Here is an 18434-nt window from a genome sequence, read left to right as displayed (position 1 = left end):
GTTTGGACTGACTAAGTTTTAGTGAGATGCTCTGATGAAGAGGTGCAACTGATACACAGATTATTAAGCTTAGGGCAATCACTGATAACTTCTGAATTTCTAATTCTAGGAGAAATGATTAGATTAATTGAGATAAGTCAACCTGGTGAAATATGAAGTTATTAAAATCATGTTTTAATAGGAAAATGCTCAAATAATAGCATCACATCAAATAAAAGTGAAAGTGAAGTCGCTCAGTCATGTCCGACTCTGCGACTCTATGGACGGTAGCCCACCAGGCTTCTCCATCCATGGGGTTTTCCAGGCAAGAATACTGGAGTGGGTTGCCATTTCCTTCTCCAGGGGAATCTTCCCCACCCAGGGATCGAACCCAGGTCTCCCGCATTGCAGGCAGATGCTTTACCCTCTGAGCCACCAGGGAAGCTTGTGTAGTAAAATCTCAATTGTGTAAAAACTAACCCAAAAAGACTGGAAAGAAAATGTTAAGAGTTACAATAGTCATACTAGGGTTAAACATTTATGGTGACTTTTCCTCATTTTTCTGTTTATTTATATTTTATAAGATTTCTATGTGCATTACTCAAAAATCACTTTAGGGTAAGGGATGGTTCCTGGAAAGATAGTGATTAAGTTGATTTTAAAGGACTAGATATCACTTTGCCAACAAAGGTGTATATAGTCAAAGCTGTGGTTTTTCCAGTAACCACATGTGGAAGTGAAAATTGGACCACAAAGAAGCATGAGCACCAAAGAATGGATGCTTTCTAACTGTGGTGCTGGAAAAGATTCTTGAGAGTCCCTTGGACAGCAAAGAGATCAAACCAGTCAATCATAAAGGAAATCAATCCTGAATATTAATTGGAAGGACTGAAGCTGAAACTCCAGTACTTTGGCCACCTGATGCGAAAGAGCTGACTTTGGAAAAGACAATGATGCTGGGAAAGATTGAAGGCAAAAAGAGAAGGAAGTGGCAGAGGATAAGATGGCTACATAGCATCACTGATTCAATGGACATGAATTGAGCAAACTCTGGGAGATAGTGAAGGACAAGGAAGTGTGACGTGCTGCAATCCAGGGGGTCCCTAAGAGTCATACATGACTTAGCGGCTAAACAACAAAGGACTTGATAGGAATTAATCAGATAAAGAATCCTCTAGTAGTAATAGAGGTAGTAGTAGTAGAGGTACACAGGTAAAGAATACAGTCTACACAGGTAACTGTAAGCAGTTGAGGATTGCTGAAACATAGCACGATGGTATGGAGTGGTCAGCAAGGAAGCTAGATAGGGATGTGTGGGACCTTGAGATTCTATCCAATGCACTCTGGGCAACGGTGTATTGCCCAGGGTAGTGCATTTATTTGCTGAGGTCGCCATAACAGAGTATTTCAGACTGAATGGCTTAAACAATAAAAATTTATTTTCTCAGTTTTAGAGGTTAGCAGTCTAAGAACAAGGTGTTAGGGTAGCTGATTTCTTCAAGGTCTCTCAACTTGACTTGCACATCACCAATGTCTATGTCTTCACATGGTCTTCCCTCTGAATCTGTGCCCATATCTCCTCTTCTTTTAAGGAAAGCAGTTATTTGTTACCTTATCGGATTAAAGTCCACCCTAGTGACTTCAATTTAACTGAATTACCAATTTAAACACCCTATTTCTAAATATAGTCATATTCTGAGGTACTAGGTGTTAAAGACATCAACACATGAATTTGGAGGAAGGAGAGACACAATTCAGTACATAACAGAGAGTGATATGGTTAAATTTCTTTGGCAGCCATGTGGAATATGAATTTGAGGGAGAAAAGATGGATGAACAGACTGATTTAATAATCCAGGCAAGAAATCGTGATGTTGTGTAAAACAGTGAATTTAAAATAAATATAATAATAATATTTCCAGAAAGATAAGCTAATCTAGAGGGGAAACAATGAAGTAAATTTTAAGGCATTCAACTCTATGCCTAGTATAGAGTTACATATGGGAGTTTGAAGCTCAAAGACAAATATCTGGGCTGTAAATCTGGATTTGGGCATCATTAGTAGAGATGTTATTTGAAACAGTGAGAACAGATCAGTCAATCTGAGTGATGAAAGCAATAGACTTAAAACAGAAAACCAGCATTTACAGACCAGGCAGATAATGAGTCCATGGTGGAGAAACGAAAGCAGAAGAGTGCCTCATCATAGAACCTAAGGAAGTAGAGAGGTTTGATGAAGGGAATAATCAAAAAGTCAAAGAGAGCAAAGGGATCCCAAAGACAAAAACTGGGAAGTATTAGTTGGATTTGGAATTATAAGGACTTTTGGACATGGACACTTAAGTTCCTTGAACTTCTATGTGCAAGGCATTGGGTGAAGCATTATAAAGCATATAATCATACTTCATTTTGAACTTCACTTAAGACTGAGGAAAGGAGCATTATGTTTGTTTTATAGAATGAGAAAGCAGTGGCTCAGGGAAGTCAAATAACTATCTTAAGGTCAACAGACAACCCAAGATCAGTAGAAGTCAGCTTTAGATTTCTTTCTGTGTCACCCAAACTGGCATGATTAACTGCTAGTAATACTAACTTCCTAAAACAGAGGCAGTTATATTAAGTTGGAAGGACTAGAATTCCACAGAGCAGTGGATTGATGAGTGAATACTAGATGAGTAAGTAGGATAGAGTACCCTTTTCAGAAGAGAAGAAAGGAGGACAGCTCATTTTGCTCTCATTTCTTTAGTACATTGCCTGGAACACAGTAGATGCTCAACAAATTTTAGTTCCATGAACAAGAAAGAAATATTGACTTGAGCTAGGCATGTGGTATACATGGAAGTGGAGGCAGCAGAGATGTAGGTGGCACGCAGCCCAAGGCGGGGGAAAGTAGAGAGGATAAGACAAAGAAAGGGAGGAAAGCTTAAACCAGATGCTTCCTAGAAAAGGTTGATAGAGTTCCAGATCAAGTCCACAAGTAAGGATTTCACCTGAAACAGCTTTTTTAAGGTTGAACAATAAAAGTGAAGTAGAGAAATAAATGTGTAAGGACAAGTTGCTTCATCTTTCAACAATTTTCTCCATATTAAGCTCCCTCAAAAAAAGACTGTCTCACCATTTCCAAGTAATAAATTCATATCTGTAATGCTCTCTGCCTAGATCTCCCTCTTTTTCACTGTATGGCAATCTCTTATTGCAACATAATGGCTCCAATCACAGATTATCCCTTCAAATTTTTTGTTCAATTCTCTAAACAGAATCTGTCATTCCTTCTCTTTTCTACCTCTTCATGCACTCCTGTAGTGACTTGAAGGCCATGGATAAAATACTCTTACATTTATTTATTAAGTCAATAAGTGAACTACCTCATGAAATTAAATACCTTAGCATATCAACAAAATATTTCAAAACATTATACAGTGTGTTTCAAAGCAAAGGAATTTCATAAGTTGATTTAGCTTTGACACAAATTGTATTTATTAATTCAACCTTTTATATACAAAATAATGGTTTACATTTTCTTACTGTTTAGCTAAAGACTTCTCTGTCAGATGACTGTATTTTGTCATAGAAACACATTCATAAGTTTTAATTCATTGAGTTTTAATAGTCTCACTGCAAATGACAGATAGGTTGGAAAATTTTTTGCAATGTATTTAAAGAATGAAGTGTTACTTGCCATTATAAAAATTTATATATTGCTCACTGTGCTGTTTAAATAAAATGATATGTTCTTGTGCCTTCACTTCAAAGTCAAATTGTGTGCTGTAACACTTTAAGCTTTCAGTGTTGAATTTTGGCTTGAAAGTTCAATAGTGGGATGAGATTACTGACTGCTATATTACTATTCTGTAAACAAATTCATTCTTGAATAATCTGTATGCCCTATGAGAAGGTCAAATGATAAGGGAGAGAGATCTGAAACAAAGCACTAAGATTTCATTGCTTTGAGTTTGGCAGATATCCAGTTGCATATTTCCAACTATCTAGAAAAATACACAAAGTGAACAATTATATTCAACTTGAGCTGTATAGCATTATCCTCATCTAAATTATAAAATACAGTTTTACATATAAAATAGGAAATATAAAATTCTTTGTAACATTTTGCACATGCCAATATATTCCTTCTATACTAAGAATGTGAATTTAATAAACATATATCGGGAGAATTAAGATAATGCTGTGAAATAGCTATATCAATTTGTCTAACACCTCTCTAAATAACTATTTAATATTATACCAAGAAAATAAATGAAACTAAAACTCGAGCAAAATTTGAGACAAAGTATCCTCACAGATAATCTGTGTATGTACTGCCTGTCCATTAAGTTTGCCTGTAGACAATTTTTGCTCAAAGAGTCTATGTGCATTTTTAATCCACCTTATGTAAGCATTGATTCAACAGTTAGAGAATATCCAAAGTTACACTGTAATTAATAATCATATAGATTTGAAGACTCTAGTTCTTGCTTTCTACTGCAAAAATGCTTGAAGATTAATGTGCATTAATTTCAGTTGTATGCAAAAATATTGTAACATAAGATAATGTTTCTGTTTTTAATTGAAAATGTAAATCTCTAACTGAAGCAAAGAGAAATTTCTAATGAAGATAAGGTATTTAATCATTATTTAATATTTTATATAACCATAATTGCATTTATCTGAGAAACTGTAATTTGCTTTGTTTTGCTATTTAAGCATATCCAATTTTTAAATTATATGTTAATAAAATAGAACATTTAATTAATTTGAATAAAATGTACATCAAAGTTGTAAGTGAAATACGTATAAGTCATTAATTGAAACATGCAATTGGTGACTCTTCTGGAAAAAAAGAAAAGCATAATTAAAGTAATAGTGTGATTAATTGATTCAGGATGGCTCCTGCTGAAAAATTATGTTCAATAAGAGTCTGTCATTCTAATTTGTGATCATTTGTCACTTTACAGTAAATCAAACATAATGGATTCAGGTTCACAAGCTGTATAAATGACTGTCCTAAAAATGACAGTTTTTAAAATAAAAAAGGTGGTTGTTTAACCAATTTAATTTAAAATAGTCATTGTATATTAATTTTAGCTACTTATGTGTTTCCAGTAAATATTTACTTTGTAAATGATTTTGTTCTCATATATGCATATATAATTTTAAAATCAAATCAATTAAAAAAAATATGTTTCAAGATACAAGTTACAAATATTTTGTTAAAACATGAAGATATCTGGTAAAAGTTGTTGTTAAATATTTAGTAAAAAATAAATAGAAAGAATGAATAATTATTTTTTATAACCAAAAACATGATTCTACTCAAAATTCTTTGAATATAATAAAGCACACTCTTTTACAGTATGTTCCCTTCTGTATCTCATTGATTTCTTCAGTGTTGTTGTCCCCTGTAACAGCTTTTGTCAAACACTATAGATTAAGCTGAATTATTCTACATATGATGTAAACTGATAAATTTGATAAGAAAATTTTACTTAATAGAGAACATTCATAAACCAAATTTTGTTATTTTCAGAGGGAAGGGGACACTGAAAAATCAGAGTAAAATACTAATGGGTTCATTTGTGTTCTGCCTTGAATATCATGCATCAATATATTGTAGAATTAATTTAAATGAGTAGAAATAGCCTTGAAAAATAAAAGTTTAAGCAAGTTATTTTCATGAGACTGCTTTATTGCTCAATGATTCTTATATGAGTGTTTTGCTTTCTTCTTTTAGGAAGCATGCATGTTTTTTAGTCATCTTGTCCAATACCACTCAGTTTGATTTTCTGTTTCTATCCATCCTATCTAGTATTTGTCTAATCCTAGAACTGTATCACTTTACAAAAAATCCTATTTATAACCTACTTATGTGCAATTATATTGAAACAAGCAAACATTTCACCTCCCTGTAATATAGACCAATTGAAATAGCTATTTTAGTCACCTTCTGCATTAGGAATTCCATCTTTTGGGCATTGAAATTGATTTTTCTCATCTTAGCATCTGAAGATCCAGAGTGTGCCCCTTGCCCAATCGCCTGAGACTATACAGTGACACCTACAACAGAGGATGTGGAGGCAGCAGCTTTTCGGGCTCCAGAAATGGCAGCATCAGGAGCATCAGCACGAATAGACTTTGTAGAGGTAGTTCTCCCAAACTGTATTATGAAACCAAACATTTTTGGTGTGCTACCTGCTGATGGGGGCTGCCTTCTTACTGCCTAGTGTGATGCAAAATGTTTGGTCTTTGTTAAAATTTAACAATGACATTTCTGGCTAATATAAAGCAACCTGAATTTTTCCCAAGTGTGTTCAGTTGCCTTAATTTCCAATTAATATGAAATTTTATCAGTCTTAGAAAAAACATTAACACATATTTTTGTCCAGTTTATTTCACTTAGTTGATATAAAGCTGCTGTCACATATAATTTTTGTATAAATATTTTTGAATAGATCAAAATAAACCATCATTTAAAAGGCATCCTAAAGCAGTAAACAAGAGAATTTCTCTAGTCATTTTTATACTTCAGAGGCTGAATAGGGTTGCCCAGTTTATCTGTCATACCCCCTAGTTATGTTCTGTTGTGAACTTACTTTGCAAAGTAAATAACTATTCCCAGATGGCCCTTATCAAAATATAAAAGATCAGTGATTGACTGGTTTTATGTTTTCTTACATTTTATGTAATTTAATGTGAAACAGTTATTTTGTAGCTATAAAACACATTTGTTAATTAACCACATTAGCTTTATCTATGCAGTTCAATGACATATAACTTTTCAATTTGCATATAAAATGAATCTCTGTAATGATGTCTTTGCAAAATAAATAACGATTGACATAATGGGTGTATTTGCTTTTAACATTTTATACATTTGACTTCAAAGAGTAGGATATATTTCATAGTGAAATTTTGAAGAGTTTGAAATTCAGCATCCAGAGATCTTCATCTTGGTACAGTACCACATATTCATTCTTCACCTGGTCTTCACTTCTTTTTGGAACAAGGCAAGATACAAAGAATTTATACCAGTTCTATTGGAACTATTGCTTGATCGAATATAGTTTGAAGGTTCTTTTCATAAACCAAATATAAGAAGTATAGATACATTGAGTTTAATAGTGTTTTTATTTTTTATTGTCATTTGCTTCTATTTTATTTTCTTAGGAAATTACAAATTGTCACTTTTTATAAAATCTACACTATGGAGTTGAAATGTACTTTTCTGAATATTTCTATTCTGTTTTTAATGCATTTTAACTATGTGAATTTATAAAATAATGACCCTAAATGTATAGCCTTTTGTAAAAAGTACGTATATATTTGAAAGTGGATGTTGTTCTTTTAGTTCAAATTGTGTAAATATGGATTCTTCCATGTGTACTTGTAAAGGTCTTACGTAAAGTTTCATAAACCTACTTAATTGAGTTTGTACAACATTGTTGTCAGCTGTGTGGCATATACTCATTGACTTCTGTCATTTACACATATACTGCACATATCTCTAGAAACTGTATTTCGAAACGTATATTGCTTTCCTAAGAACATAAATGTCTGACTCTGCTTTAGAACAAATTGTGCTATTTTAGTGTAGTTTTATAATATTCTCCTACCATGTCCTTCACATACCATTTTAAAGATTATTTAAAACATTCTGCATGAAAATAGCATTAAAGTATTTAAGAAATATTTCTGCCTCTGTCATGTTCCAAGTAGAACTGAATTTTCTATTGTTAAATTTGAGAAGTCTTACAGAAGTGCAGTTAAACTCTGCAACAACATGCAGTAGTTCTGTTGGATAATTATTTGGCTGAACCATGCTGCATTTCTGATCTTATGATACTGTATTAAATACAATTGAGAGCTTATATGTATAGAATAAAAGAAAGTTCTCTTAATGAAAAGACATTAACAAGTAACAAATAATTCTTGTCTAGTTGGAATGGTTTAAAACTATATCAGTAGAAGCGATTGCAGAAGTAAAAAATTAAATTATATACCATTGAATATGATATTTGATTCATTTTTGTCCACCGTTAATGCTACATCACTATAGTGTTCCAACAAGTAGAACTGATTGTAAATTCCTTGACAATGTTTATGGCACTCTAATCTTTTATGCTAAGAGGAATCACGTGTCAATTTAACAAAACTATTAAATGTATTCGTTTTATAAAGTTACATATTTTTTAGCCTCGATATATATTATTTAAACTAGATAAATTATTAAAAAGATGCATTCATAGGCATTTATTATTATTTAAATCATAGTAATCTCATTGACCTAACATTTAGAAATATATTCAGTTGATTACATTTTCATGGGTGGTGGGATATGCATATTAAACCAGAATTTAACTAAATATACAATAATAATTGAAATGAAAAATAATTCTTAAGAAGAAGGGAACACAATACATGCTTACCCATTGTCTAGGATACCAAGTATTGTACAGCAGAACCCCTTCCCACATTGTAAGATAAGTATCCCTCCTGGGAACCTGGGCCATCATGTGAGCAACATATTGAATTGCCTTTCGACATCTTATTGACATTTCATGAAGAGAAGTCAATTTTTAATGGCTCTTAGCAGTGTGTAAGGCCTTCCTTGCTGGTTCAGTGGTAATGAATCCACCTGCCAATGCAGATTTGATTTCTGAGTCAGGAAGATCCCCAGAGAAGAAAATGGCACCCCACTCCAGTATTCTTGCCTGGGAAATCCCATGGACAGGTGATCCTGGTGGGCTACAGTCCATGGGGTCGCAGAAGAGTTGAACATGACTTAGTAGCTAAACAGCAGCAGCAGTATCTTAGAAAATAGAATACATCTCCTTATGTTTCTCAGAAATTACAGGTTCCTGCATGTGTATTAAGAATTTAATATACTCTCCCATTCCTTTTTTTTTTTTTTTAACATCAAATTTTACCAACTAAGATTTCTGCCATTTTGCATTCTATTTTAAATCAAGTCAACTTTCTCTGGAACAAAGCTGGCAGATCTAAAAGTATGTTAGTCACTACTCGGTCATGTCCAACTCTTTGTGACCCCATGGACTATAGCCCATCAGGCTCCTCTGGCCATGGGATTCTCCAGGCAAGAATATTGGAGTGGGTTGCCATTTCCTTCTTCAAATTTTGTCACCAAATAATACGATTATTTTACAAATTTTTAGTCATAAAACATAGCAAATTTATATTAGGTGTTGTCAGTTTTACTTTCTGGTAGTTGCTTCTGCCACAGCAAACAATATAAATTAGGTAAAGACCGATAGTCTATGTGTATTTATTAGCATAAAACTAAAAAATATTAATAGGGCAAAGATATAGCATCTTGATGTCATTATAGTAAAAGTAACAGGTTCAGGACAGAAGAGGTTAGAAGAGCCTGAGGGTGTGGAAACTGCACAGTTGTTCAAAATCTTAGTGAAGTAAAATCTTCTGTAAATCCAGTAATTCCCCGTACCCCTCACTCAACACATACAACTGCTTTGGTTGCAGCTATATGATGCATAAGGATGGGACTAGATACCATTTAAAACAGAACTCAGTCATTTCTTGTGCTTGGGCAAATTTTGGAGAGAATGCAAACCTTTAATTCAGTCCAGCTCAGTAAACATTGGCCAAGCACTGTGATTAACATCAGAGACACCAAGTCAATAGAGCCCCTGCAATTAGGCAGATCATGTCTTGGTAAGGAATATAGGCAAGTAAAGCATTACATGCTATGCAGCATTTGCATAGGATTATAGAAACGTGATGAACAGAAATAGTACAGAGTAATGCTTAATCCTATTAGCAAAGTCCAGGTAAAAACGTACAAAAGAGGTGAAGCTCAAAGAGTCTTTTGAACAATAAATGTGAATCAATCAATAACAAGTGGCCAGAAGGAGTGGTTTGCTTAAAGAGGAAACATGGCACAAGGAATTAAACATGCAAAATCACATGTGTGAGGGAGGAATAGCCAGGAAGTAGATAGAGAAGATCTCATGAAGGGCCCATGTGCCGCGGTTGGACTTCATTTGTGGGTAATGCTGAGGTTTCAATGAAAGGGCTTAAAGTTGAGGAATGATGAATTTGTGAGTTATGGGATAAAATTTGTAAAGATTTATAGGCAACTTCTTCACTAAGGCAGCAGAGAGCAAAAGCCACTCAGTGTATTTTTTTAACAGCTTTATTGAGGTGTATGTTATACAACATAAAATCTACCCACCAAAGTGCACAAGTGAATGATTTTGGGTAAATTTATAGAGCTGTGTAATCATCACCACAATGCAGTTTTCAACATTTCTGTCACTTTCCAAAGTCCCATGTGGCATTCCCAGTCAAGCTTCCATCTGATCTCAGTTTTCACTCCAGCCCTATGGCAACCACCATTCTGTTTTCTGTCTGTATAAATTTGTCTTTTCTCAACATTCCATGTAAATGGAATCACACAATATGTAATGTTTTATGTCTGACTTCTTTCACTCAGCATCATATTTTGAGGTTTCTGTTGTGAGACAAACAGAACAGAGGTATTTCACTTCTCAAAAGGTTATGACTATGACAAAAACAAGACGTATGAGAGGGGTGTTGTGTGAACCTGTCCAACGTGTGAGGGCTACAAGGGAACCAAGTGTGTGAGACAGGATGGCATGGAAAGAGAGTTCAATCAGAGTAAAGGAGTCAGAAGTGTACAATAACATGAAAGTAGGAAAAAAAAGTCAAGATATTTTAATTAAATTTATTGAAGACTAAATTTTGAACTATTTCCTCCCCTCTTTAAAGGTTTGTAATGGGCATTTGTAAATATTGTACTTCCTACTTGTGGTTACTACTCTAGAGATATCACAAACTTGTTGGCTTCTTGGATTAAAATCACTTGTCCAAAGAACACAATATCTTAGAAGAAAGGCAGTACATCAGGACAGACTGACATCTGCTGTTAAGATGTAAAGGGGAAAAGTGAATCTAAAACAAGCTGTATTTTCCTTGCAAAACCACTTGGGACATTGTGTTTGGTCACACTGATACTGAAACTACAATTTTTTAAGTATGCAGGGTTGGTTTATGAATTTGTGTTCATTATAAAACCATTCAAGTCATAAATAAAGTTCTTTCTTCAGGAAGAGAAGGCTACTGGCACATTCTCTGAATCTATTTTGAAGCTCCACCCTATTAGCTGAGAAGGCCTACCCTGCTAGACTACTAGTATTAGAAAAATAATAAGATTAATGGTATAGCTGATGAAATAAAAAGACTGAAGTGCTGACCGAAATAGCCCACCACTTGGGTGTACTAGAAGGGCAAGCTCAGAAACAAAGAAGTAACCAAGTAAGAGAGCCTGACAAAGATTTTCAGGTTTAATGTCTTGACTGACTTCAGTCCAAGAACCAGATGAATAAATATCAGAGCCTCAGAGCATAGCAACCAAGTTCTGGTTTCCCAAGGCCCTATCAAGAGAACTTCATCCACAGAAACCCTGGCTTCATTGCCAGGGAGGCTAGACATGAATTTGCCGCAGCTCACCCTCTAAAGGACCTTGTGGTATAGTGTGACCTAAGGAGGCAAAGAGAGACTTTTGCTCAGTCCTAGTTAGAGTCCTTCTGCAGTCATTTCAGGTAAGGACTAGAACTCAGTTCCAAAGCCACAGTCTCAGGGTCCCCTGATGTAGCCCAGATTGGGCAGGACAAATCCAGCACATGAATGTTGGTGTGGCCTATTTGCTTTTGTTAGAGTAATAACGGGTATCAACCAGCTGCAAAACAGAAACTCTGGTCTTGAAAAGACAAGAGCATGAAGCCAGTACTAATACCCTCATGTCATGAGAAGTTGCTATTTCTCAATGAGATGTCCAGACACATAGGAGAACTATCTGCATACTTTTTGTTTGGGGAGGAAAAGAGACATTAAAACAAACTTGAATAAGATAGAGGGTTTTGTATTTTTCCTCTCCCTTTACCCACTTAGTTTCTTCCCCCACATCTGTGTACTAAGAGGAGAAAAGATAAACCACTGGAAGATTCTTTTAAAGAAAAGTTGTCAAAAGAGAAGAACTGTACTCTCATGTAGGCTTCATGTAGAAGCTAGTGGTGAGGGGACAAGACACATCAGGAGTATACACTGTGAGACTTTTATCCAGCACCGAGAAAGAGTATATATCTGTATAGTCAAAGCTATGGTTTTTCCAGTAGTCACGTATGGATGTGAGAATTGGACCATAAAAAAAGCTGAGCACTAAAGAATTGATGCTTTTGAAATATGGTGTTGGAGAAGACCCTTGAGTGCAAGGAGAAGAATCCTTAGACTGCAAGGAGATCCAACCAGTCCATCCTAAAGGAGATCAGTCCTGGGTGTTCATTGGAAGGACTGATGCTGAAGCTGAAACTCCAATACTTTGGCCTCCTGGTGCAAAGAGCTGACTCATTGGAAAAGACCCTGATGCTGAGCAAGACTGAAGGCAGGAGGAGAAGGGGACGACAGAGGATGAGATGGTTGGATGGTATCACTGACTCGATGGACATGAGTTTGAGCAAGCTCTGGGAATTGGTGATGGACCGGGAGGCCTGGTGTGCTGCAGTCCATGGAGTTGGAAAGAGTCAGACAGGACTGAAGAGACTGAACTGAACTGAGAAGGAGATGATCAAAGGTACAAGAGTACTTTTGAGGTGAACATGATAACAGAAATAAGAGGAAGATTTACAAAGGATAAGAGAGTAAGCTTTTCTTAGGAGTTGGTGTCATATAGGGTTAATAAGAAATACTATGAAACAAATTTGGGCTTCCTGGGTAGTTCAGTGGTAAAGTATTTGCCTGCCAATGCAAGAGACACAAGAGATGCAGGTTCGATCCATGGGTCGGGAAGATCCCCTGGAGGAGGAAATTTCAACCTACTCCAATATTGTTGCCTGGAAAATTCTGTGGACAGAGGAGCCTGACAGGTTACAGTCCATGGGGTCACAAGGGTCAGACATGACTAGCACACATGCACACAAACACATGAAACAAGTTCACAGCATGATTCCCTTATCCATCCAATAATTCGAGGAAAGAAGCTTCTATTTAGAAGTTGTGTTTCTTTAAACATCCTTTACAACAGTATTATAAGAGTGAATACAGATAGCAGGGAGACCAGTTGCTATAATCTGGCAAAGAGAAGGTGAACACAATGACAATAGGGCCAAGAAAAGTAAGTAAAATTGAAAAGCATTTATGGAAGTGAAATCCAAAGGACTTTCATCAGAGTGTTTGCTCTTGACGTGTATAAGGAAAATAGGAAAAAGTTGACAAAACCAAACTGCTTTCAGTTTACTCCTTAAATCAGGGTTTCAATTTGTGGCTTTATGATTTGATTTGAAAATGATTTTCCATACAACAGGCATAGGCATGTTCAAATGCAACTAATAACAAATCTGTAAAGCCAAACATAAGACATTAACACTTTTTGATTGACTATAGCTCTTCTTTGGAGAAGGCAATGGCACCCCACTCCAGTACTCTTGCCTGGGAAATCCCATGGACGGAGGAGCCTGGTAGGCTGCAGTCCATGGGGTCGCGAAGAGTCGGGCACGACTGAGAGACTTCACTTTCACTTTTCACTTTCGCCTGGAGAATCCCAGGGACCGGGAGCCTGGTGGGCTGCAGTCCATGGGGTCGCACAGAGTCAGACATGACTGAAGCAACTTAGCAGCAGCATAGCTCTTCTTCCATATAGTACTTGACTAAGGTCCAGTCCAAATGTCAGTGCTGGTGATTCAGTTGTTAAGTCGTGTCTGACTCTTGCGACCCCATGGACTGTTTTCCAAGCAAGAATACTGGAGTGGGTTGCCAGTGCCTTCTCCAGGAGAATCTTCCTGATCCAGAGATTGAACCCATGTCTTCTGCATTACAGGCAGATTCTTTACTGCTGAGCCACCAGGGAAGCCCCTAAATGGTAATACCTCTGTGAAAATTATGGTTGCTCATCCATAATAACTCTACCACAAATACATATAGGACTTTGAATACAATATTGTTAAAAAATTGTCATAATTAGTTGTTTGAAGGTCTGTTTCCTTGAGCTCTTTGAAGACAATACTACATCTTTATTTTCTTCACCATTGCATCTCCAGTAGCTAGTACTTTGTCCAAAGTTAGATTTGTTGAATGAACAGAGAAGATATGGCAGTTGAAGGAATTATAATTTTCTGTTCAGTTCAGTTCAGTCGCTCAGTCATGTCCAACACTTTGCAACCCCATGGACTGCAGCATACCAGACTTTCCTGTCCATCACCAACTCCCAGAACTTACTCAAACTCATGTCCATTGAGTCAATGATGCCGTCCAACCATCTCATCTATATAATTTTCTTCTTAGTGTTTAAGTACTATTATGTAATAAAAACAACACAAATTCTAAAGGCAGTCTCTATCCAGAAATTGTGAAATGTTGCAAGAACTATTCTAATCAGAACCTCCAGTGAAATCAACATATTTACATGCTCCTAGTCTCAATTATTCAAGCTACTAGATTATTACTGAGTACTTATATAGATGTCGCTGAGTGCTCACAGTGGCTCAGAGGGTAAAGCCTCTGCCTGCAATGCGGGAGACCCGGGTTCTATCCCTGGTTTGAGAAGATCCCCTGGAGAAGGAAACGGCAACCCACTCCGGTACTCTTGCCTGGAAAATCCTATGGATGGAGAGGCCTGGTAGGCTATAGTCATGGGGTTGCAAAGAGTCAGACACCATTGAGCGACTTCACTTTCACTTTCATATGGATGTCACTTCCATTTGAATTACTAAAGTATAATTTTAGACCATCATTCTAAAATTTAGCAAATATCTTTTAAATGAAGCAATGATTCTGACCTTTCTCATCTAGCTTCACCTACTTGATTGATTTCTTACTATCCATCCTTTAATCTTCCAATGTATCAGGCCTACATGTCTATCTCTCTGTCTTATTTATTTATGTACTTTTGTATTTTTCTAAATTGTAGGTTTCCTGAAGATGTGTATGTTGTTTATTCACTCTCCAGAGCAGCTAAAATAGTGGCTTGCAATTGGTATGCAGCTAATGAAAAAGAAAGAAAAAAAAAAAGTAATTCCCCCAATACTTAGAGAAAATAAGATTACTTCCAGTTGGGAGGTAAGGAGAACGTACTTGAGAACATTTGACCTAGGGTTTAAAGGGGAAGTTATATTTCAACTACTGGGAAGAAAGCAGTGGTATATTTGCAGAGGAAATGAAGGCTGTCAGAAAGTACAAAGCATAGTTATGGAATGTCCTAATTTTGCTGAGAGTTGGATAAGTTAAGATGAGTAGTGGAAGTAAAAGTAGAAAGATGGATTGAGGTGGACCTGGCTAACAAATGGCTACTAAAAATTTTTGATTATGTGAGTAACAAGAGCTGGTATTTAAGACAGGAGTTAAAAACAACTTAAATAAGAAAATAAATGTTAGAGCAACATTCCGTAAATAAAGCATATGATGTACTTCAGCACAGTGCTATGCACGTTTTTAAGTCTCTTCTGAGTGGCTGGCACTATGATAGACCTGAAGATAGATGAAGTCATACGCTTAACAACTTAGTCTTTGTCTGTCTTTCCCTCCAATAAAACAATAATCTAGACAAAACTGACTTAAACTGTAGGTGGTCTTGTATTCATTGACAGTGAAAGGGAATTAATATTTATTTAGTGGATACACCAGGCTCTTTATCCACAAACATTAATTCATTAAACCTTTTAACAGTGTAAGGTACGTGTTGTCACTTTTCTTAACCAATTGGGAAACTGGGTCTCAGAAATTAAGCAGAAAGTGGCAGAACTTGAATTCAAACCCATTTCTTTTTCTAGTATTCCATAATGTACTGACTTCACTGTTTTGCCTACAGATTATAGCTCTGCTTAAATTATACGTTTCAGTTCAGTTCAGTTCAGTTCAGTCACTCAGTCGTGTCCGACTCTTTGTGACCCCATGAACCGCAGCATGCCAGGGCTCCCTGTCCATCACCAACTCCCGGAGTTCACTCAGACTCATTTGAGTTGGTGATGCCATCCAGCCATCTCATCCTCTGTCGTCCCCTTCTCCTCCTGCCCCCAATCCCTCCCAGCATCAGAGTCTTTTCCAATGAGTCAACTCTTCGCATGAGGTGGCCAAAGTACTGGAGTTTCAGCTTTAGCATCATTCCTTCCAAAGAAATCCCAGGGCTGATCTCCTTCAGAATGGACTGGTTGGATCTCCTTGCAGTCCAAGGGACTCTCAAGAGTCTTCTCCAACACCACACTTCAAAAGCATCAGTTCTTTGGTGCTCAGCTTTCTTCACAGTCCAACTCTCACATCCATACATGACCACTGGAAAAACCATAGCCTTGACTAGATGGACCTTTGTTGGCAAAGTAATGTCTCTGCTTTTGAATATGCTATCTAGGTTGGTCATAACTTTCCTTCCAAGGAGTAAGCATCTTTTAATTTCATGGCTGCAGTGCTAAATTATATGTTTGAAAGTGAAAGTGAAGTTGCTCAGTCGTGTCTGACCCTTTGCGACCCCATGGACTGCAGCCTGCCAGGCTCCTCTGTCCATGGGATTTTCCAGGCAACAATACTGGAGTGGGCTGCCATTTCCTTCTCCAGGGGATCTTCCCAACCCAGGGATCAAACCCAGGTCTCCCGCAGTGTAGGCAGATGCTTTTACCATCTGAGCCACCAGGGAAGTCAAAAAAAAAATTATACGTTTAGCAACTTCAAATTATTTATGCTGTTGTTCTTAATTGAATTATCTTCAAGGCACTTGATTAAATATCATACCCTATTAATGCCTCTTCTGTATTATAGATATGTATCACATATGACAAGAATTGCTATTATTTAAAGATGTCTTTCATTTAAAAAAATACATCAGGATATATTTTGGGTTCTGATGTCACAGGTTAACCATTCATTCCTCATAATGATAAATTAAGCAGATGATCAATGAGTTTCAAAGACTGTAAGAGTATCAGTGTATTTGTAATTATGTAAGGTTTTGTTCCTCCTCTAAATTTATGGCTCAGTGTCTTTATCAGTTTTACCTTTCCAGCCTGTTAAAACCAAGCTGATTTCTTCTTTAGCATTTCCTAACATAAGAGACTGTAAAGGTACCAACACCTCACACAGTCAACATACATTACATTTTTCAAAACTTTCAATGGTAATTTTTTTATCTGCACATTAACCTGGTAAGGAAAACGTCAAAGATATTTTTAATTCAGGTAATAAGAATTTTAATGTTATTTGCTACCATATAAATAATATTCTTTTTTCCACAGGCAATGAACTGATTTTTGTGTCAATTTTATGCTAATTATTAGGGCTTCCCTCATAGCTCAGTCGGTAAAGAGTCTTCCTGCAATGCAAGAGACCCATTCCTGAGTGGGGAAAATCCCCTGGAGAAGCAAATGGCAACCCACTCCAGTATTCTTGCCTGGAGAATCCCATGGACAGAGGAGCCTGGCAGGCTACGGTCTATGGGGTTGCAAGAGTTGGACATGACTGAGCGACTAATCACACAGCACATAATATACATCAGTTCTATATTATATTTCTCCTTGAGGACAAATGTTTAGAATTGTAATTTTCATTATAAGTTGATGCTTTGCAGAAGGATTTTGCAAAAATTGGTGAAACTTTGAAATTTATATTTTTTCTACAGTAATTACTGTGAAACACAGTTAAGTAGCCTAAGATGTTTCTATAGTAATTACTGAACAATGTGCTTTCAGTATTCCTTGATGTAAGTAAATATAGAAACTGCAGTTTTTAATATTAAAGCATTTGTTACTTTAAGATATTTCTAAATTTATGTTTTAATGTTACATTTATCATGCTTGAAATCAAACTTATTTCTGTGATATACATAATTGATATACAATTTACTCTTTAGGAAAACAAATAGAAACTGGAAAATTTTTAGGAAAAGCAAAAGAATGTAATTCTCATCAGTCTTCTCTAGATCAATAGGTTTGGATATCTATAATTGTTAAAAAAAAAAAAAAGACTTGGAAATAAGGAGGATTAAAAAGCAGCAATAAATGTGGATACATTGAGATGACAATCTATAAACTATCATCCAATTTTGTCCTTTGGTAATGCTAACAGAAGAGCAAAAGGGTATGTTCCATTAATACCATGCTTAAGGAACAAGAAGTAAATGTATTTAATACTAGTGACAGAAAACTCAGTAAGAGAATGAAAATTAGAATCAAGGAAAACTTGCCCAGCATAATGTATTGAGTACTGTACTATGTGTTGAGAATTTCAAAGATATATTGATTCCTTTTATTGAGCTTTTGGTTCTGTAGAAAAGGTATTCTAGCCAAGGAAACCCATGTGCTAAAGCTGAAAAAATGGATAAATTATGCAAAGTACTGGGAGATTCATTTGTGTTGGATGTATTGACTTGTGCATAGCAAAACATACGGTTTGAAAAGTAGAGTAGAGCCTATTCAAATAAGGTTTTG

At 36.0% G+C, this 18434-nt stretch overlaps 1 protein-coding gene across 15 annotated transcripts in view; it reads left to right on the top strand.

Annotated features, from left to right (window-relative positions):
- The window catches only part of LRRC7 (leucine rich repeat containing 7), a 622091-nt gene that overhangs the window by 361417 nt on the left and 242240 nt on the right, over window positions 1-18434 (top strand). The window contains exon 8 of one of the 15 annotated variants that reach the window (XM_027536929.1): window positions 5974-8154. The exons of the other annotated variants lie outside the window; for them this stretch is intronic. Coding sequence (XP_027392730.1) covers window positions 5974-5980 — 7 coding nt within the window. The 3' untranslated portion in view covers window positions 5981-8154. Of the gene's footprint in view, window positions 1-5973; window positions 8155-18434 lie in introns of those variants that run through there. 15 annotated transcript variants of the gene reach the window in all.

Source organism: Bos indicus x Bos taurus, chromosome 3, assembly GCF_003369695.1.
Source record: "Bos indicus x Bos taurus breed Angus x Brahman F1 hybrid chromosome 3, Bos_hybrid_MaternalHap_v2.0, whole genome shotgun sequence".
NCBI lineage: Eukaryota > Metazoa > Chordata > Mammalia > Artiodactyla > Bovidae > Bos > Bos indicus x Bos taurus.
The sequence above is the reverse complement of the archived record's forward strand: the minus strand, read 5'-3'. Positions and strand labels throughout refer to the sequence as shown.